This window comes from Zingiber officinale, chromosome 10B (genome assembly GCF_018446385.1).
Source record: "Zingiber officinale cultivar Zhangliang chromosome 10B, Zo_v1.1, whole genome shotgun sequence".
Taxonomy (NCBI): Eukaryota; Viridiplantae; Streptophyta; class Magnoliopsida; order Zingiberales; family Zingiberaceae; genus Zingiber; species Zingiber officinale.
In genome coordinates, this window is record NC_056005.1 from 77,951,329 (window position 1) to 77,974,031 (window position 22,703).

Genomic DNA, 22,703 nt, shown 5'->3' on the forward strand with positions numbered 1-22,703 from the left:
AGGTTGACCGGATATTGGTTTGAACTTGGTTTGGGCAAAAACCAAGACCTGGATCGGTCTGGTGACCGATCCACTGATACTGTGGTTTCCTGATCGGTCTGGAGACCGATCAGAAAGCGATCAGTGTGCCTCTGTGAGCTTACTGATCGGTCTGGGGACCGATCAGGGTACGCACAGAGAGTTGGGCAACTCTCTGTGAAAGCATTCTGATCGGTCTGGGGACCGATCAGCATAGAGCCTGATCGGTCTCCATGACCGATCAGAAGAACCCTGGACCGATCAGGGTGGAGCCTGATCGGTCCAGGACTAGCTGTTGTGACTCAATGGCTAGGTTATTTCGGGCTTCTGTGTTCTGGCCTTTTTGCTTGCAGGTTCGCAGGTTGGCTCAGGATATCAGAGGTTATAAAAGGAGATCGAGGGCTGCTACTTCTTTCTTCTTCTTCCTCCTCTGAACTGAGCTGCTGTTCTTCTGAAAGCTGTGCTCTTGAGCTTTGCTGAGCTCCGAAGCTTCGGGTGAGCTTCTTTGACTGAGTTGCTTGTTGGCATTCGTCCGTGAAGTTGGTGCTTCATCCGGGACTTCAGTCGACGAGAAGGCAAGCGAGTATTTGTACATTCATTGTGTATTTTGTTCTTGCTCTTCTTTGTATTTCCATATTGCTGTTGCAAGCTATTGTGGCGAGGTTTCTCCACCCAGAAGGAGTGATTATTAGCCGGGTTTCCGGGGTCTCATCCACCGACGGATTGATAGGCTTCGTCCACCTTACGGACACGCCGAGGAGTAGGAGTATATCTCCGAACCTCGTTACATCGCTGCGTGTTAAGGTTTGATCTTCTTGTCTTTGTTTCTTTGTTTTATTTTCCGCTGCGCTAACGTCAACTTGTAGAAAGAAATGAAGATTTGGGGTCGGCTATTCACACCCCCCCCTCTCTAGCCGCAATCCATCGATCCTAACAAGTGGTATCAGAGCGAGGTTGCTCTTCGACGGATTAACACCCGAGGGAGCACAAGCTTGAGATGGATCAACTCGGAGAAGACATCACCATTCCACCTTTCTATGACCGCGACGACTTCGCGTATTGGAAGGTAAGAATGAGGTATTTTATTATGACTAACCTTGAAAATTGGAGTTGTGTTCAATTAGGTTTCAAGCCTCCAATGGATAAGGAAGGAAAACCACTCGAGAAGAAGAAGTGGACAAGGGAACAAATCCACCATTCCACAATCAACGATGAGGTAATGAAAGTATTTGATTTCTCATTACCTAATGACATTCTATGTAAGATAGGTGGATACAACAATGCCAAGGAATTGTGGAACAACTTGGCTAAGTTCCATGAGGGGAACTCCACTTCAAGCCATGAAGAGGAGTCAAGTGAGCCAAGGAGTTCACATCATGGAGGGATGGATTTAGAAGTTGAGGGCTACTCAACATCTAAAGAAGAAGAGGAGGAGAGTTCCTCTTCAAATTCGGAGCAAGGAGAAGAAGCTTCTACCTCCGGAAGGGATGAAAGAGAGAGCTTACATCCCACCTCAACCCTAGGTAACTCAAGCAATTTAAGTTCTAGTAAATTGCATATATTATGCTTTGAGTGTAGGGAACTTGGACATTACAAGAGTAAATGTCCAAAGAGGGTTAGGAAGACTCCACCGGCGCCAAAGATCAAGGAAGCCGGAGTCCCGATACGCAAGAGCAAGGAGCACGTGGTGTGCTTCTAATGCAAGCGAAGGGGACATTATCGGAGCCAATGTCCGAGGGGGAGGCAACCTCACAAGGACAAGAAGACGAGCACATCGATAGGGGGAGCTAAGGCAAATCCTAAGGTAATCTCTAAGGCACATTATTGCAATAATAATAAGACACATGCTAGTAGCCTTATTGCTATTGTTAATAATGGTAAGCATGATAACATTAGAAATCGATACACATGCTTAGGTGCCAAACATGTGAGCCTAGATAAGGATAACACTAGGAAAGCCAACCCTAGAATTAACCCATCTAAGGCTAAGGAAAACCTAGGTAGGAATCCCAAATCAACTAGACACATGCCTAGGAATGCCTCAAAGAAAAATGACAAATCAAGTCTTGAGGTATTAAAGAAGGAAAATCAAGTCTTGAGGTCAAGACTTGACATGTTAGAAAAGACCCTTAAAAATTTGGAAAAGTCAAATATAGGGTCTAAGGGGCAAAAACCAAAGCCCAAGGACATGAAAGGTTTGGGTCACAAACCTAAGTCCCAAGTGGTCAAGCCCACTTATCACAATGTTCCATTAGATTATGGAACAAAATCTAGGGCAAGGAAGACCATCACCAAGGTCACAAGGGGAGTCACCCCTAGAGTTGATCTTGATGAGTCCCAAATGACCAAGGCTTCAAAGCCTAGGAGGGTCATTAGAAGGGTTGCTAGGGAAGTCATCCCTAGTGAATACTTAGTGAACCCAATGAGCTCCAATAGGTATTGGGTTCCTAGGAGCGTGATTTCATCACGCTAGATTAGTTAGGGTGTGCCAACCTTACTTGAATAGGTAGTTAACCTAATCATGGCAAAAGGTGGCACTTTAGGATTTTTCAAGGTATAATCAAGCCTTGAAAATGAAATTAAGAATTATTCCTAAGGTGATTAGAATGTGCCAATCAAATTTGAGGAGTTTTCTAGAGTCAATCTAATTGGCACATAGTGATCTAAAAATCTTTGGTATAAGATGTTAGGTCTATTACACTTAGGAATATAGAACCTATGGCAAAATGATCAAAATTATCAAAAATGGCAACTAAGGCTAGAATTAGGTATTTTCTATACCTTTATGTGCTATTTGTCATATATTGTTTGCCATATTCCATGTCATGACATCATATTTATTTTATGATCATTTAAAATGTCATGATAATGCTTAGGTTAGTTAAATGTCATGCTTTATTTAAGTTTCATACTTTATGTCATGACATCATGACATTGGCACATGTTTCCATTTATGATACAATTATATGTCATGTCATCATCTTGTGCATTAATGATCAATGAAATTGATTTAAGGACTAAAACACAATTTGATATGGAGATCAAATTGTTATTTAGAAAAATGCATGAGAACTTAGATTAAGCTAACCTAAACTCATATCTCACATCAAAATTGACTTGGATGTGTTTGATACACCTTAGATGTGTGTGAGATATTAGGATTGTGAGTTAGGATCAAGGTGCATAGTTCTTGTACCTAGATGAGCCTAATTCTAATTGGGGATCATAGGGAAAGATTGTGTACAAGTCATGTACATTTAGCCCTAAGATTGTGGTCCCAAATTAAAGGGTTTAAAATCATTTTTAAATTGATTTGAAAAACCTTGATGAAGCTTTTCTAGTGATAGCTCTCATCATTGAGCAAAGTGATACAAAGATGAGTTAACTTTGAGCTATTTCAAAGACTTTTGAACTTTGTATCAAGATTGAAAAATGGAAGATATTTTCATAGAAAACTATTTTTCCTTGATAGTATATGTTATGAGGAATGTATCCTCAAAGTTTTATAATTTCTGGAATTTTTTGGAATTTTGTAGGGGTTTCTGAATTTCGGAAGGAAATTCAGAAACTGATATCAGAGGTTGTGGACCGATCAGAAGGGAGTCTGATCGGTCCAGGCAGTTGTGGATCGGTCACTGTGACCGATCCAGGGAAGACCTGATCGGTCTGGTGACCGATCAGGGCGTGCCAGTTTCGACTATGCTGTCTGAAATTTCTGAAATTTCAGCAATGAAGTTGGTGTTTTGGATTTCTAAAGGGTTGGAACTCTCCAAGACATTGTTGGTGCAATGGTCAAGGGGGAGTTGACCTTTAGGGGGAGTGTTACCTATTAGTCAAGGGGGAGTTGACTTTTAGGGGGAGTTTTTACTCCTAAAAGACTTATGTGATATGGGATTATCACTAAGTTAATTGTTGACTCTAGTGTCAAGGGGGAAATTAAGGGTTTCAATGAAAGGTATGGGACTTTCATTAGGAAGAAACTCTTGACCTTGATTCACTCTTTTTGATGTGTGTCAAAAAGGGGGAGAATGTCTCATTGGAGTTTGAGGAGAATGGAGAATGTCTAGAGAATATTCAGGGAAGAATATTGGAAAACCTAAGTTAGGTTATCGGGTTAACCTAACATGATTATGAGTTTTGTCAAACATCAAAAAAGGGGAGATTGTTGGTGCAACCTTAGGTCAAGGTTGACCTGGTTGACCAGACTCGAGTTGACTTGACTCGAGTTGTGTTTTGATGTTTGACGAGTTATGTTTGACAATGTTTGACGTGAACAGAAAAGTTGTATCTTGATGTTTTACAAGGATACAAGCTTGGGAGATTGTGGGTGCAACCCGTGGTCAAGGTTGACCTGGTTGACCCGAGGTGAGTTGACCTGACTCGGAAAAGTCCAAGCAGGGAGCTTGGCACGGGAAAAGTCCAAGCAGAGAGCTTGGCATGGGAAAAGTCCAAGTAAGGAGTTTGGCATGGTGAAAAGTCTAAGCAGGGAGTTTGGCATGGTGAAAAGTCCAAGCAGGGAGCTTGGCACGGGAAAAGTCCAAGTATGGAGACTTGGCACGAAGAAGTCCAAGTATGGAAGCTTGGCACATGGGAAGTCGGAGAGGGCTCGGTAGCTCGTTCCCCGAACTGTGGTCAGAGAGGGCTCGGTAGCTCGTTCTCTGGACCGGATGTGGAAAGTCCTGGTGAGTGAAGCCAAGCAGACGGATAAGTCATGGTGAGTGAAGCCAGGCAGTGGGAAAGTCTTGGTGAGTGAAGCCAGGCAGTGGGAAAGTCCTGGTGAGTGAAGACAGGCAGTTGAGAAAACCCTAGTGAGTGAAGCTAGGTGAAAGTCCTGGTGAGTGAAGCCAGGCAGTGGGAAAGTCCTGGTGAGTGAAGCCAGGCAATGGGAAAGTTCTGGTGAGTGAAGTCATGCAGTTGGAAAGTCCTGGTGAGTGAAGCCGGGCAGATTGGAAATCCTGGTGAGTGAAGCCAGGTGAAAATCCTAGTGAGTGAAGCTAGGTGAAAGTCCTGGTAAGTGAAGTCGGGCAAGGGAAAATCCAGATGGATCAAGGGTGATCGGACATCTGGTGTTGAGAAGGTCAAGTAGGTCAAGGGAGTGACCGGATACTTGACACGAAGAGAAAAGTCCAAGTGGGTCAAAGGGATTGACCGGACACTTGGTGGGGAGTCTTAGCAGGTCAAGGGAGTGACCGGATGCTAAGTATGATGTACCAAGAGGTCAAGGTTGACCGGATATTGGTTTGAACTTGGTTTGGGCAAAAACCAAGACCTGGATTGGTCTGGTGACCGATCCACTGATACTGTGGTTTCCTGATCGGTCTGGAGACCGATCAGAAAGCGATCAGTGTGCCTCTGTGAGCTTACTGATCGGTCTGGGGACCGATCAGCAGGAAGCCTGATCGGTCCCGGGGACCGATCAGGGTACGCACAGAGAGTTGGGCAACTCTCTGTGAAAGCATTCTGATCGGTCTGGGGATCGATCAGCATAGAGCCTGATCGATCTCCATGACCGATCAGAAGAACCCTGGACCAATCAGGGTGGAGCCTGATCGGTCCAGGACTAGCCGTTGTGACTCAACGGCTAGGTTATTTTGGGCTTCTGTGTTCTGGCCTTTTTGCTTGAAGGTTCGCAGGTTGGCTCACGATATCAGAGGTTATAAAAGGAGATCGAGGGCTGCTACTTCCTTCTTCTTCTTCCTCCTCTGAACTGAGTTGTTGTTCTTCTGAAAGTTGTGCTCTTGAGCTTTGCTGAGCTCCGAAACTTCGGGTGAGCTTCTTTGACTGAGTTGCTTGTTGGCATTCGTCCGTGAAGTTGGTGCTTCATCCGGGACTTCAGTCGACGAGAAGGCAAGCGAGTATTTGTACATTCATTGTGTATTTTGTTCTTGCTCTTCTTTGTATTTCCATATTGTTGTTGCAAGCTATTGTGGCGAGGTTTCTCCACCCAGAAGGAGTGATTATTAGCCGGGTTTCCGGGGTCTCATCCACCGACGGATTGATAGGCTTCGTCCACCTTACGGACACGCCGAGGAGTAGGAGTATATCTCCGAACCTCGTTACATCGCTGCGTGTTGAGGTTTGATCTTCTTGTCTTTGTTTCTTTGTTTTATTTTCCGCTGCGCTAACGTCAACTTGTAGAAAGAAACGAAGATTTGGGGTCGGCTATTCACACCCCCCCCTCTCTAGCCGCAATCCATCGATCCTAACACTCTACTCTTGAATTACATGAAACCAAGTGTGCATGGACAACAAAGGAGTCAAGCCAGATGATCGCACTAAACGTAACTAAGAAGGATGAACTAGAGTCAGATTCAGAAGAGGATCAGGAAGCATATATGGTAAGAAATTTTAAAAAGGTTTTTAGATCTAATAAATTTAAAGAAATGCAGAATAAAAAGAATCCAAGAAATAGAAGAAGAATGTGTTGCTACCACTGTCAAAAGGAAGGACACTTAAATCCTAGACTTTATTGTCTCAATGCAGGAGTCTGACCACTTCCATCTGCATATTCTTGGAAGGGCATGCTGTTTGTAAGGATTCATTATTCTAACATGTTCACATATCCAGACCTGCAATACAATAAAAATTGTTTAAATATGAGACTCTCTACATAAATCTTATGAGACTATCATTATATTTAGGGATTTACAACAAACCAAAGCAAAGGCGCTGCAATAGCGGAAATAATTTATAATCATTTTTTTAGCAAGTTTAAATAGGGAGACGACAATTAAATATTTTTAGGGTTAATCTTTTTACAAAAATACAGCTACTAAAAAAAGGATTTACCGATTTAGCTGCAACAAGTTGTGGCAGCTATATGTAGAGGTAACTGCTACAATGTGTAGCAGTTATTAGTCTAATTAGCTCCTACAACGCGTGGCAGCAAACCAAAGCAAAGGCGCTGCAGCATCGCAAATAACATTTTATCATTTTTTAAGCAAGATGATATACAACTACAAACAGGTGTAACAAGTTATTAGTCGAGGTAGCTGCTTCAACGTGTGAGGTCCAGTCGATGGGGATCCTGGGGACGAGGATTTCATCTTTTGCTGAAGGGGGAAAGGTCTGAGTTTGTCCATCCAAAATGGGACGGAACTGACTTCCATCAGTCCTCGCTTAGCTGCTTCCCGGTTACTCGACAACCGGCGGCGAGGTCGTGGGGCGAGGCGTGAGGTTGCGAGGGTCGTGGATGAGGTGTGAGGTCGCGATCTCATGGCGAACTCTCAAGGCGAGGCGCGACCTCACTGTGAGGTCGTAACCGCAGCGCCCATGACCTCACCGAGAGGTTGCGAGCGCTTCCTTTGCGGTCGCTGGGCGAGGGCATGAAGTCTCGAGGGTCGTGGACGAGGTGTGAGGGCATGGCCTCTCGGCGAGCTCTCAAGGCGAGGCATGACCTCACTGCAACAGTGCAGACGTCACTGCCATCGCTATATCCTTTCATTTCCCTATTTCCCTTCTGCTCGTTTACTTTTATCCTTCGTCTTTCCTTTCATTTCCCTATTTTCATGCTAAATTCCTTTCCTTTTTTTTATCCGCACCTACGAATAAACAAAGCACTAAAGTCCAACCCAGTAAAGTCCCTCCCAACTCTAATTTTCACGATCCCTCTTGATTTTGCCAATACAACAAATGAAGTATCATAATTAAAAAAAAATGTCAACTACAATGCACAGTCTCCATGGATGGACTCGACCATTCTCAAGTGCATGACTGTAGGACAAACTCAGTCACGCAGAGGTATAACTAATCATATCTCATAGTGAAGCGAGATCTACTAATGGATAAACTCATTTTATTTACCTTGGCGCGATATGATATATTAGTAATTAATGACTTCATTTTGCATTGTTTTGATAGTTAATTTACTATCATTGTTAGGGATAAATGCTGATAACATTTGTCTTGTTGTCAAAGTTGCATGCTCTGATACATAACGAAGGGATTTAATACGTAACGAAGGGACATTCTTAATTACGGACCGGACCGGCCATCTATATAATTAGTTGGCATGAAAAATTAGACACCTGAATTAAAAAGAAAATATTGCATTAATGATCTAATGATTTTACTAACAATTGGCGTTGCTATTAATTCTTCATGATACTAATCAAAATTATAGCATCCACTTATTTAATGTATAAGGTGTTTGGTCTAGTGGTATGATTCTCGCTTCGGGTGCGAGAGGTCGTGAGTTCGATTCTCGCAACACCCCAATTTTAATTTATTTTATTTTTTATTTATTGAAATAAAAATATTTTCTGGATTTCAACTTATCAATTTGTTAAGAACTCTGAGAGCTAGAGGAGAAATGATTATCTCCATTCGTTTTGTTGATGATAATTTGTTCCAACAGAAAAAAATCATTCATCGAAAACAATCCGGAGGTGATTAGTTCCAATCGATCTAATACGTAATTGATATGGTGCATAAAAGAGAGGTCTGATAAGGTCAGGAGGTCAAAAGTCAAGGAGACGTGACAGTCAAAAGTTCCTAGTCCGATAGACCGCCGCGCATCATCAGTGACATATATAATTCCTAGTCGGTTATAAGAGGGCAGGCCTCTAGATCTGAGGAATAAGATGAACCTTGGACTAATTCTTGGTTGCCCCTAATTGATCAGATTTCCTAAGCTCGGACTTTATGTCCTATTTACTTCTAGGGACAAAATTGAGAAAGGAAAGGATTCTTTATGGAAAAAGATCCTTTCACACCAAGGAAAAGAAAAGACATGAAAGAAGAGGGAAGAGAAAGGAATCCTTGGGAAAAGAACCAAGGAATATTAGAGGGAAAAGGGACGAGCGTCGCAGGTCCCTTCGCGAGGGGGTCACATAGTGCTGCTGAGTATGGCATCTGTGCAGTGTCGATGGCAACAAAGAGGAGGCTGATAGTGCCACCTCAAGCACAACTACGAGCTCTCTTTTTTTTTCCCCACCGACAGTTGTCGCCTTCTTCCATCGCCCTCCTTCTGGTCACACAAAATGGACTCGCGATATAGTTAATCTAAAGAGATAATCACCTAGTGCCATGTAGCCAATGATGCCTTGGAATGTTGAGGAAGAGGAGGTCTACTTGCTTGTTTCCATCATGCAACTGCAAATGAACACCCAACATGCGTACATTACCAAAATCTCTCACATGCCTTCAAGTCCTTATTGAGGAGAATGTTTGATGGCTTGAGATCGCAGTGGACGATTGAGAAGTCATAGTCGGAGTGTAGATAGACAAGTCCTTGAGCCACCGAGATGCAAAGCCACAACTATTCGTAGATGGTCCAGCACGATCGATCGATTTCTCGATAGTGTATGATGTTCTCGAGAGTTCCATTTTCCATGAACGCCCAAAGGAGAGCTTGACGTTATTGTTCTTGAAAACCACTCCATTGCTATCATTGTTGTCGTTGTGAATCTCTTGAAGGTTGATCGTTGGGTGGTCGTCCGCCAATTGTACATGCAAAAGAATATCTTTCATGTCGAATTCTGCTTGTGCATAGCTGCGGCACGAAGCACGAAGGTGAGGGGTCACATATGGAGTCTAGGTTGAGGGAGAGGGAGCTACGGAGGGCTGTGATGGTGTTGGTGAAGTTGCAATCAAGGCGTTGCCACTTCTTGGGTGGCGGCAAGGCTACGGAGGGGGAAGGCGGGGAGGACGACGATGAAGAAAAAGAAGAGTTGTAGGTTGTAGGCCGGCAATGCAACAATGGGGTGGAGGAGATGCCTTGGTGGCTGCCTCGCTTGGTTCGTGACTGGTGGGAATGGTGATGCGATAGAGGAAGAGAAGAGAAAGGCATTCCACCCGATTTGGGCGGATGAAAAACAGCGCCAAAAATGATCCATGAATAGATCTACGAATCCATCCGTTTATTTTTTGATAGTGAGTAAACAGAGGAAAAGAAATGGAATCCATCTTTCCTCGTGAAGTAAACTGTAGAAACTTATCCTGCAGAATTGTTTCCCTCACTTTTTATATCCATCCTCCCAGGTAAACAAAACATTATAGATTGCCCTGGTACTTTTACTAAGACAACTCTCGACTATCTCTTCAACGGTCAAATCATGAAAGATAGATCCCTCGCCACAGTCTCAGATAAAACCCGATCGGTTCACCACAACTCAACCTCTTCAACAAGGCTCAGTCTTGGGCACAGCTGAGCAGTCATCTTGAGCTTTCTATAGCTGAACCTGGGCAGGACAGAAAGCATTAAGAGACAACAATGTCAGAGAATCCTAACCTCCTTTCAGAAAATAACTGTCATATGTCAGGGAATATTCTAGTAGTCTGTCACTCCTTGAGAGTGGAACCTTCCTTCTACCAATAAGAGGTCGGCATACATCCTCTCTCACCCGACAAACCCTAATACTCGACATTCTCTGACAGCGGTCAGGCTCAAAAGGTATGCAGAGTTATATAAAAAGGGAGGTCCTCTTCCTTGGCCAGGTATGCACACATCCGGATTCGTCTTCAACAATTCTTTTTTCCATCGTACATTGCTTTTCCAGGGGAAAAAAAGACATGACTTCAGTATCGAAAGGCATGTGCCGGGGACTTTTTCTCTAGTTTCTGGTCTATAACGCTCCGGGTGCTTGTCTAAGTGTGTGCAGAGTCTAAGTACCACCAGTTCTCGTACTACAGACTTGGGGGTTCTATGTGGGGGTTTGCTTTTTTGATGCGCATACATAAGGTGCGTCAAAGTTGTCTCTCCGTCAACACCAACGTCATCTCTGCCAGCCTCCGTCTGACTCAGATTCCAGATAGGATCGGTAACGAAGGGATACATTTTATTCTTAATTGTGGTGTATTATTGGAAATTTTTTTCTCTAGTGAGAAGTGGACCTAAGAATGTTGGTCATCTAAATGGGCCTCCATGAGCAATGGCGGAGCCAGGATTTCCAGCATGTCCGGGCTATAAATGTTCTCCAGATAGTTCTCCGGGCTAAAGACCATATTGGTATTTAGCAATAAAAAATTAATAGCATCAAAATATAGCCCATTTTAGCTAGTCCACCCAGCCTACAGCCCGGGGAAGCTTACACCTACCTCCGCCATTGTCCATAAGTGTTTCCCAATTTATCTTGGTGACCTATGAAAAAATTTTATCGGACCGGACCGGCCATCTATATAATTAGTTGGTATGAAAAATTAGACACATGAATTAAAAAGAAAACATTATATTAATGATCTAATGATTTTAATAGCAATTGGTGTTGCTATTAATTCTTCAAGTTATGGAATACTAATCAAAATTATAGCATTCACTTATTTAATGTATAGGGTGTTTGGTCTAGTGGTATGATTCTCGCTTCGGGTGCGAGAGGTCGTGAGTTCGATTCTCGCAACACCCCAATTTTATTTTATTTTTTATTTATTGAAATAAAATTATTTTTTAGATTTCAACTTATCAATTTGTTAATTAATTTGTTAAGACATTCCGAGAGCTAGAGGGGAGGTGATTAACTCCAATTGATGATGATTTGTTGCAACGAAAAAAAACACTCCTCGAAAACAATCTAAAGGTAGAGAAAACAAGTTCACATACAAGAATACAACGAAAAAAAGATGTAAATACACAATACAAATGAAAACCTTATTTTTTTGATCTCTTGTTGCTTGTAGATGCCTCTTGTAGACTCGAAAATGCAGCAACACTTCTCTCGAATCTTCCAAGAATCGGCAGTGAAGAGTGGAGAAGAAGAGATGTTGATTTAAATCCTTCGAACACCTTATATCCCGCGGATTAGGATTCCCAATCAATTGGTCTTACCCCCAATCAATTATCATATCAAATCCGAGCACATCCAGCCATTTAAACCTCACAACTACTCTTTTCTTCTTCTTTCAATTGATTATCTAATCGATTAAGAGACTTTAATCGATCACCTATTCGATTATGAGGCCCACTATGTGTTCATGAATTTCTCCCAATAGATTACCTAATTGATTAAACTCCTTGCAAGGAAGCTACTGTGCTTCGCAAAAAAAACTCCACTTCAATCGATTACCTAATTGATTGAAGAGGGTTGAATCGATTAGCAAATCGATTCAGCACCTCTCTATTCTCATGAAATTCACCTTAATCGATTACCCAATAGATTGGCTTCCAATTGAATAGATTACCAAATCGATTCACCACGCCTCTTCGCGACAACACTCTCAATTGATCCACTGATCGATTGAACTTAGGACAATCAATTGCTCTAATCCTAACTCACTTAATCTGAGTCTAAGGTTCTCTTGGCCAATATTTCGATCAACCATGACCTATTCAGACTTCCTTTCCAAGTGTCCGGTCAACTTTTTGACCACTTCAACTTTGCCAACTTTTAATTGGACTTTCGATCACCAAGTATGGTCCTCCTTAACCCACTTAGGTTTTTATTTTGTCTAACCATAGTTAAGACTTTTCTCTTGCTAACGTACGGTCCTCCTTGACCTACTTGGATTTTCCTTTACCAATGTGCGGTCCTCCTTGGTCGACTTAGACTTTTCTTTGTTTAACGACAATTAGGACTTTCCTTTGCCAACGTGCAGTTCTCCTTGACCCATTTGGATTTTCCTTTACCTAACCCTTGAGTTAGGACTGTTCTTTGCCAACGTGCAGTTCTCCTAGACCCACTTGGACTGTCTTTTGCCTAACCATCAAGTTAGGACTTTACAATTGCCTAACCCTCGTGTTAGGACTTTACTAGTCAAGTATTCGGTCCTCCATGACTTGACTTTTCTCTCACATGTTGTCAAGTATCTGGTCAATCTTGACCTACTTGACCTCTTTCAGATATTTTCTAAATATATTGTCCAAACATCAAAACTCAAGCTCAAACCCACTCGAGGTTAGTCAAACTGGTCTACTTTGACCCGAGGATGATTGCTTCAACAATCTCCCAACAATCTCATCCTTTTTGATGTTTGACAATATGTTTAAGTTAGGCTAATCCATATTTACCCAATTCCCATGTCGCGTGAATGTGGATTTCTAATTTAAACCCTACATTTTCTACCCCATTAACACACATAAAAAATTCTTTATCTTAAGAGTCAATTTTATCAAAGGAACCCCAATGAAAGTCTCATACCTTTCATTGTATCCTATACTCAACCTTGAACATTTATCGTATGCTCACCCTTGAGCTTTTATCCAAAATAATGAAGGTTCCCAACTTTTCATTATCTCCTTCTCTAAAAAAATTTAAATCATGTCTTTAAGGAAGACCTCCCCCTCAAAACATGCATGCACAAAACTTCTATCATTGCACCAACAATGATTTAGAGTTCCTAAACATTTAGGAAATCTAAAATTTTTTAAATTATTTTGCCATCATTTCCATTTCATTGTCAACAAGAGAGGATTCTGAATCTTGTACGTCCATCGTTGCCTTAAAGGCAATGTTAGGCTTTGGCTCCTTCTTCGGATCTGTACGTCTCGTTTCATGGACTTCAAAAGTAAAAAATAATTCTTCTAAAGTAATTGAATCTAAATCCTTAGATATGTAATAAGCATCTACTAATGATACCCATTCAGTATTTCTAGGGAATGCGTTAAGCGCGTACCATAGTGAATCTCGATTACTTACCTTTTTCCGAGATTCATGAGTCTAGTGATAAGCTCCTTGATCCTTGAATGAAGGTGTGCAACGGTTTCACCTTGTTCCAGTTTGATGTTGCTAATCTGGTTTCTGAGCAGATCCCATCTTGCGAGTTCTGCCTCCGAGGTTCCTTTGTGTAGTTCCAGGAATTTCTCCCAGAGCTCCTTCGCAGACTTGTAGGCTCCAATCTGGTTGACTTCTTATAGCGGTAGAACGCTTAGTAGATGAAACTCTGCTTTACCATTTGCCACGAAATTAGCCTGCTCCATTTTGGTCCAGTGGTATTTTTCTTTGCCTTCGGGTGCTACAAAACCAAATTCCATTATTAAAAGCAAATTGAAATCAGTTTTGAAAAATACCTCCATCTTCTTTTTCCAATTGGCGAAATCCCCCTCAAACTTTGGTGGGTGGATGCTTGATCCGACCATCTCGTGTGCTTCGTTCGGCGGTTAATCCTCCTGAAGTTGTTAGGCTCTGATACCAAATACTAAAACAAGCACCTTTCTCGACTTTCAACTCAAATTAATAAAGCAATTAAAAACAGAATTAACAACTTAAAAGAACTAAGTAAAAGACTATTATTTACTTGGTTACAACCTAAATGGTTGTTAATCTAAGGCAGATGAAAGCTTACTAAGAATCTCCTTAGCTGAAGGCAGAGAAGCCTTTTACACATAGTGAAAGCTCATAAATGACTAGGAAACTGAATACTGAAGTAGTTACCTCTTTCCTAGGTCCAGGGGTTTTTTTATAAACCCTGGAAAAACTTATCTGCAAGCTGAAGGCGCCTTCCATAGGGCTGGAAGGCGCCTCTAGCGAGGCCAAAGGATAAAACTTTATCCTTTCCATAATGGCCAAAATTGTCTGGTCGAAGGCGCCTTCTATAGCTATGGAAGGCGCTTTAGCACTGTTCATAAAAGGTGTCTTCCAGCCATGGAAGGCGCCTTCCACAGAAGGCGCGGAAGCCCCTTCAATAGCCTTTAAAGGCGCCTCTAGCAACACTTGCAACCCCATTTCACTCCTTTGTTACAACGATCTCCTAGGTGATTTCAGCCAATGGAATAGGGCTCACTTGAACCCAATTTTTGGCCTTCTCCTTGGGCAACCTTCCTCTCCGGCTTCTTATCCCTCGGACGATTGCACGCGTCCTTCTCATCCATCGGTGTACTCTTTCGCAACACCTCGTCCCTTAGATGCACCGAGCCCGTCGCTCTCTCCCGTGTCGTCCTTCTCACTAGCTGCGTCTTCCGCTCGACTTCCTATGCTCCTAAGCTCTTGCACACTTAGACACATGAATCAAAACATAACAGGACCTAACCTAACCTTGTTGATTACACAAAAAAAACCTTGGGGGTTTCAACACATGACTCCCAGAACTTTCACCTAATGTCCTCGACCTTAGGCTTTCACCCGACGTCTTCGACCTGCCAAGTCTTTGTCCAATCCTATGGGCCAGGATTTCATTATCTAACCACAGCTAGGACTTTCTATAAGTATTCCGTGGAGGTTTTAATATGATCAACCAAGTTAAGTTAGGTCATGTTATGGTTTGATGCCTTGTGCCCTAAGTGTGCAAGAACTTAGGAGCATAAGAAGTCAAACAAAAAATGTAGCTAATGAAAAGGACGACATGGGAGAGAGTCGACGGGCTCGGTGCATCTGAGGGACGAGACGCTACGAAAGAGTATGCTGGCGGACGAGAAAGAGGCACGAGACATTTCTGAGGGATGAGAAGCTAAAGCAGAAGGTTACTTGAGAAGGCTGGAAAATGGATTCAGGTGAGCCTTATTCCGGATGGTTGAAATCACCCAAGCGAGTGAAGCCGGAGTGAGAGCCTGGACAAAAAAGTGAACAAGTTTGTTGACTTTAGTCTCCCGGACCTGGTCCGAGCGCCCGAACCCTCGAGGATAGCTAGGACGCCGCTAGGACGCCACGAGCTTGCACCCTGGTCAAGGGCTAGTTTAGCCCGGTCCCCGCGCCCAGACCTAGTCCAAGCACTTGGACCACAAAAATTATCACTTGCCAAGCTGTCGCGATCTAATGCATCGTGGATAAAATTTTATCTATACCTAGGTCCCCAAAACCCTTCAAGACACTCAGCTCATTTTCGCTTAGCTGTTGTACCTCATAACCTAATTTGTCGGGTCTCACATAGAGGATTGGAGAGTTGGGCAGCAACGAAGGATGGCGTCGAGAGGAAAACCTAGTTTGGCAGGTGCTCTCGATGAAGGATAGCGTCAAGTGGAAAACCCAATTTGCCAGGTGCTCCTGACGAAGGATGGCGATAGCAGCGATGAAGGATGGTGTTAAGGGGAAAACCTAGTTTGTCAGATGCTCCCGACGAAGGATAATCACTTATCCTAAAAGTCAACCTAAGAGAAAAGAGACCAATTATAATATAATGGATCACCTGTTTGTCCATGTGGGATAAATGGGCGTTGAGCCTCCTACCTTGACTCTCAAGTTTTAAAAAACTAGGTTGCCGTGCAACTTTTCATAGACTTTCATATGAGAAAAAAAAAAAAAAAAAAATCAAAACACTACTTCATCATTATTGTACTATATATAGTGACCGAATACTTAATGGAAATAGGCATAGCTCCATTGAAATGATATGCCTTGCTATTCAGGCACAAATATTTTTCCTGTTAAAACTAGGAATTTGGTTTGTATTTCTATGGTTGTTAATGTTTACCATAATCAAAGGTGCATGGGCCCTCAAAAGTGTTTCCAAATTCCTTGTTAGTCTTTATTTTTTTCTTTCAATGTTTAGTTTTGATTGCCGCATAGTTAATATGGTTCCTTTGATCCGATTAAAATTGTTCTTTGACTGCTCTTATCACTAATTTAAGCAACATGCAACAATAGCACACTCTACTCCTTTTCTCCCAGCAGTATAATGTAAATAATATTTACTTTTGCACGTTGCAGCACAAATTTCACAGCCATTTGCATCATTCGGTATCGTTCGGAATCCCAGATACAAAAATAGTGGAGCTTTCTTGGCGTTGTCTGATTTTCTAACATTTGCTAAAGACAAGCCTTTGTCTGGGGTCTTAATCTCAATAGAGGTGAGTAATGAAAATCACAGACTGTTAATCAGAGTATTCTTTTGCCAGTATCAGAGCATATGGCACATTGTTGCAGTATGCTTCAGGTTTCCCACAATAATAATTCGGAAAAAGTATGATTTCTAACACCAAGCATTAACTGGATACTTGCTTTCTTTGTACAGCATGCTGCTTTTATGGATCAGCAATTAGGTTTCGGTGTAGTTGATTCAGTCATTTCTTCCCTGAATGATGCGGGTTATAACAAGACTACTTTAGAAGTCATGATTCAGTCATCCGACAGCGCTGTTCTACTGAGGTTCAAGCAGCTGACAAAATATAAGCTTGTCTATCAAATTGATAAGTCCATTCGTGACGCTATCAATTCCTCGGTGGCCGACATCAAGACATTTGCCAATGCTGTGGCCCTTGACAAGCTATCTATTTATCCTTCAACCCAGCTGTTCACCACAGGTGAAACTGGTCGGGTTTCTCAGTTGCGTGCTGCAGGCCTTGATGTGTATGCTTATGTGCTTCGCAATGAGTTTGTATCACAACCATGGGACTTCCTCTCAGATCCAACTGTCGAGATCAATGCATATGTTGCTGGCGCTGGAGTGGATGGGATAATCACTGACTTCCCAGGAACAACTCGTCGTTATAAGAGTATGGTCCCTGTGATCTCTGGTCTCTGCCATTATCTGATTGTTACATATAGAACGACATAATCATAGCTGTGTGTAATATCTCTTTGCACGATGTCGTCTCAAGTTAGACCTTTTACTTCACTAATCACCATCACTATCACCTAATGGCATATGGTAAAGGCAGTTGAAATTGTCTGTAATGGCCTCTGAACTTGGAAACAAATGGAAGGAAATTGAGGGGCAATCCAAAGATGGTTTCTTGCCGCTTATTTATCGAATATTCTAACTTGGATAACATATCTAAACTGACTGATATTCTTGAGGATTGAATTTGTAGCTTCAATTTGATACTGATGGTGGCACATTCTGCAGGGAGTTCATGCAGGAACTTGGGAAGTGATGTTCCAATCTACATGCAACCTATTGAAGCTGGCCAACTGTTATCGCTAATGACTCCAAACTCGTTGCCTCCAGCATTGTCGCCAATTCCACCATTGACAGTCTCTGATGTGGTAGAACCGCCTTTGCCTTCTGTGTCGAGATCTGTATCTCCTCGTGCGGCGCCTCCATCTCTTCAGCCTTCGAGCGGGCAGCGTGATGCCATACCATTGCTTGTTTCACTGGTGACAGCCTGTGGATTTCTGCTTCTCGTCTAATAAGTTTGTTCGAGCCCAGAAAGCATGCTACCGATACGATCATTTCGTTTCTCTTCCTATTCTTTTCGGTATGAATATGTTCTTTTTGGATTCATCGTCTTCCTGTGAGCAATCAGATTCAGTGTAAGCATTCTGCATCATGTAGATTCACCATGCGATATATTTGTATCGACTCTTTTGTTATTTGCCATCAGTTTTCACATCTAGTGGATTAGTAGGAACTAGAAACATTTCAATAATTGGAATCCAGTGTACACCATCCTTTTGTTTTGTTGGATTAATATGATTGATTTATGTTTCTAAATCTCTTGTTAAATTTTAGCTATATTAATATCACTGAATAATCTTTTAAGCTATCATGTTGGCATAAAGATGATTATGCTTGTCCTAGTATCCCCGTCAATATGTTCTATTGTGGTAAAAAGGTGAATACGTTCGCTCTCAGTGCCTCCGTCAATCCGTCCGGCCAACACGGAAGAGGTAAATCACGGACGACTACTAGTATTTGGAATAGTGACTAGCACATAACAGAGGTATTTATCTCGACTTTGTCGAGATTCGAACCTAAACCTCGTTGTGGTAACAACTCATGCGTTAGCCACTAAACCCATCCGAAGAGACAAAGAAACCCGTCAATCATGAGTGACTAATAATTTTAGAATATGACTCACATATGAGGAAACTATTTATCTTGATTATGTAGAAATTTGAATTTCAGACCTCAAATTAATAGTACCACATGTATATTAGCCATTAAATCATCTCGAGGACTATTCTCAATTTAGATTAAGTGGTACAATAAAAATTATTTGGGGTTTCTTAATAACTGCTGGGCAGTGTTTAAAATTTTAGAAATATAAAATCTTTTTTAATTTGTTAAAATTATTGTAAAATAGAAAACATGAGCTTTTATTTTTATTTTAGAAATGAAAAAGTAAATTATAAATTTATATAAAAAGGTCATTTAAACTACCGGACTAGTTTGGCATCGGATTTCTATCACATAAGACACAAAATTTTTGCCGCGAGCCATAATAGGCGGCTCACAACTGATTAACCAACTGATTAACCAATAAAAAACTTTTTTAAGATCGACTCACAACTGATTAACCAATAAAAAACTTTTTTAATAGACGGCTGGATTAATAGGCGGCATACTTTCTAATTCATCCCGGTAATAGTAAAACATTTTCGAGCCGACATAAGTTATCCTCTGATGAAAGCTTATAACTAATATAAGGTTTATAAATCAGTTGGTAATTATATTGAGGGGGTGTTTGGTTGATGAATTTGGAAATGAGGGAATGAAATGATAATAAAAGATAGTATTTAGATTGTGGGTTTGGGAATGATATTTTAGAAATGATTACTAGATTTATAGGAATTAATCAAAATCATATAATTTAATAGGTTTCATTTCCATTACTATTTTCATTCCAACCTACTATCAAATTCATACCCATAGTCATTCCTATCATTTAACCAAACGTCCCCTGAATGATTACTCTATAAAATTTTAAATTAATGATAAAAAATATAAAATATCTTATTAAGTATTTGATTTCTTTGTGCTAGACTCATGGAGGAGTCGTCAAAATAAAACCGTCATCTTAGCTGTCCTATCAGTATGACACGAGATATTTACTTTAACATAGCAACCTGTTGGGGAGCTAAATATCCAATAAAATATTTTACACTTATTAAAAATTAATCTTAAAATCACTTGAACCAGTCATCCAAGTAAATACCAACTGCTTAACAGTTGGGGCTCAAACGAAATTATATCGAATAGACGGATAATTTCGATCACTTTGAAAGTAATAAAAAACAAATTTTAAATAAGAGTTTCGAAAGTACGTTGGGTGGGTTGAGCCTGAGCCAACCCAAAAGAACCGGACTGAACAATCGGCACGGGTCCAGATGAGGGTGATTTCGTAATTTAGCTCTAATCAACTTCTTGGATATAAGCTCTCGGATCTGCATCGCTAGGGTTTCAACTGCAGTAGTTGCTTGGCGCTTCACCGGCGGCACCGGCGGCAGCGAATATGGTAGAGAAGGGAAACAAAGGGAGGAAGGAGGAGGTGGTGACAAGGGAGTACACAATCAACCTCCACAAGCGTTTACATGGATGGTAACCTCTCTCCGTTTCTCTCTTTTTTCTCAATTTTGTTTCTCTTCATCTTTCGAGACGGCAGTTCCCTCTGTTTTGTTTCTGGTTAATGCGCTTGAATTTTCTTTCAAAATGTTAAATTTGTATGAAATCGTTCCAAGTACCTCATTGTTCGTCCAAAGTGGCTACAGCCTTGCCGTAGGGAGCTTGGATCATCGTTTTGTTTACCTCCGGTTTTCTACTTTTGTTTGGCTTCTCTGTCCTCTGTGCTCCGAGTTGCTTTGAATTTTTGTACACCCACATTAATTTATTTCGTCAATAGTGTACTGCAACGCATATGAGAGATTTCATTTGATAAAATCTACAGGAATTGGACAGGACATATTCTTAAGAAGTTGAAACTCTTTTTTTTTTTTTGGGGCAAAACTGGTTTGATTGTTTATTCAAAATGCTAAGATAGTGCTACTGATGACACTAAATTTATTTGTAAAAAGCATATTTAGACCTGATAATCCTCTGTGGTTAATGTCAACACAATCGAGGATTCAGTACTATGTATGTCTGAGTTGGACTTAAATAACATAACATTATGGAGTCTACATTTTCTTAGAAATAAAATAGTATGTTAAAATATATCAAACTAATGAACCTAAGCAATTATTGTAAACAAAATTTCATCTATTACTCAATAGTTAAATTGATCGTTCTAGCTAATCTACTTTTATATATAAATATTTTGTATATGAATCCATTCGTACATATAACTCAAACACAGTATGTAAGAGTGCTAATGTCGCCTTGTAGGATAAGGTTTGGTTATAGTTCCTGTCGTTTTGGAAATAGTCCACATTTCCATTGGAATTATTTTTCATTTATATTTACAACAAATGAATCAAGCACTCACGAGTTTAGTATTTAGTGTTCATTTAACATGTATAAGTCAATTAAATGAACAAGTTTGAACAACTCATTTAAAAATAAACTTGAACACATATATGTTCAACTCGTTTATTTTTATATACAAATATTGTCAACTATTTATAAATAATGTTCACAAACAAGTTTGTGAACTATATTCATCAACGAAATCATTAAGCTTATAAATAAAAATGCAAATAAACACAGAAGCTCTTAAAGCAAGCAAGCTTGGAATATGAAGCTTATTAACTAACTAAGCAAGATTAAAAATGTAATAGCATTAAACAATCAAACAAGCTCAAATTAAGAGCTATGTAACATCTAAATGAATCAAGATCAAGCCAAATTTGAATCAAACTAAAACTCAAAAAAAAAAAAAAAATCAAGCCAAATTTGAACTTCCATTTCAATGGCTTCATTATTTATAAACTCATACTAAACATGGATATGCGCTTCTGAGCCAGTGCTCCTAAGTTTTTGTATTTTATTGAAGCAACAGTAGGTTGGTTTTATATGATTTATTTTTGTTTCAACCACAATTTAATCCTTAAATAACTAGATTCTATCTTTTTCATTCTAGTGTAGTGGTGAATTAACACTGATTTTTTAATGGCACAAACCTAAGTAGTTATCTAATTAGTTAATCGTAAATTTGTTTTTTTGATAGTCTACTTGCTTTTGGATTTCTTCCCCAAAAGACTATCTCATTAACATCGTTAAGGATTTCATCAAAACTGACAATCCAGTGGAAGCATGACTCCAGTCAAAGGCAACTTGCATTATCATACAATAAGCGCTTATATGTATGTGTTACCTTTCCGATACTGTATTGTGCAGCACCTTCAAGAAGATGGCACCAAAGGCAATTAAGGAGATCAGAAAGTTTGCTCAGAAAACCATGGGTACCACTGATATCAGAGTCGATGTGAAGCTCAACAAGCACATTTGGAGCAGGGGCATTCGGAGCGTGCCAAGGCGAGTAAGAGTGAGGATTGCTCGGAAGAGGAATGACGAGGAAGATGCCAAGGAAGAGCTCTACTCGTTGGTCACAGTGGCTGAGATTCCGCCTGAAGGATTAAAGGGATTAGGCACCAAGGTGGTGGATGAAGCAGACTAATTTGCTTCATCTTGGTGTAGTACAACTTTTAGCCAATTTTTTATGCCCCATTCGATCTCCGGAAGACAAGAAGTTGGTGTTTGAGAATCCAGTTTTGACTTGAAACATTGTTCATTTCTTCTATCCTCTGTTTGTATCCTCAATTTTGTTGCTGGTGCAAGATGCAATCCAAGAGGAGATTTCTTCAGGCAATTCTCATTCTCCTTGGATGAAGCAGAGAGGATCTATTGGCCGCGAACATTCCTTCTTAACTTGGTATCTCTGTTTGGTGGTCAATGAGGCAATTGCGAACCCTTCCTTGGAGCCAAAGGATTGGGTTTGCATTGTGAAGTCTCGGGTGGTGCCACAACTCGTTGAAGTACTTCAGAGCGGCCACCTGAAAGCCTGTGGTCATGCCTCCGACACATTCTTCAGCCTTGCTTTGAGGTGGAAAGCATATTGGTGAACTTGGAGTAGCGATTGAGGCATCTGCATCTGAAAAGGTTTTGGTGGTCCTCTGAATTCTTAGTATCTCTGTTTTCCCTTAGAATTCTCTCGCTAGAAACACAAATTTTCTTCTATTCAACATTGCAGCCAACATTGGATTAAATATTTGCATCACTCTACT

At 40.8% G+C, this 22,703-nt stretch overlaps 2 protein-coding genes and 2 non-coding genes across 4 annotated transcripts; all 4 read left to right on the forward strand.

The window, feature by feature from the left end:
• The first annotated feature begins 8,161 nt into the window (after positions 1-8,161).
• Positions 8,162-8,233, forward strand: TRNAP-CGG. The gene has a single exon. It is a non-coding gene; the product is annotated as a tRNA-Pro (tRNA).
• A 1,484-nt stretch (positions 8,234-9,717) lies between these two features.
• Positions 9,718-17,951, forward strand: LOC122029202 (glycerophosphodiester phosphodiesterase GDPDL4-like). Its single transcript, XM_042588142.1, has 5 exons — positions 9,718-9,804; positions 10,700-10,778; positions 16,530-16,669; positions 16,834-17,314; positions 17,668-17,951. Exons 1-5 carry the CDS (start codon positions 9,718-9,720, stop codon positions 17,949-17,951), a joined length of 1,071 nt encoding a protein of 356 aa, XP_042444076.1.
• On the forward strand, positions 11,289-11,360 carry TRNAP-CGG. The gene has a single exon. It is a non-coding gene; the product is annotated as a tRNA-Pro (tRNA).
• A 1,991-nt stretch (positions 17,952-19,942) lies between the features above and the next one.
• Positions 19,943-22,687, forward strand: LOC122030211 (60S ribosomal protein L31-like). Its single transcript, XM_042589385.1, has 2 exons — positions 19,943-20,082; positions 21,817-22,687. The coding sequence occupies exons 1-2, from the start codon at positions 19,997-19,999 to the stop codon at positions 22,094-22,096; spliced, it is 366 nt and encodes a 121-aa protein (XP_042445319.1). The 5' UTR covers positions 19,943-19,996; the 3' UTR covers positions 22,097-22,687.
• The last annotated feature ends 16 nt before the right edge of the window (positions 22,688-22,703 follow it).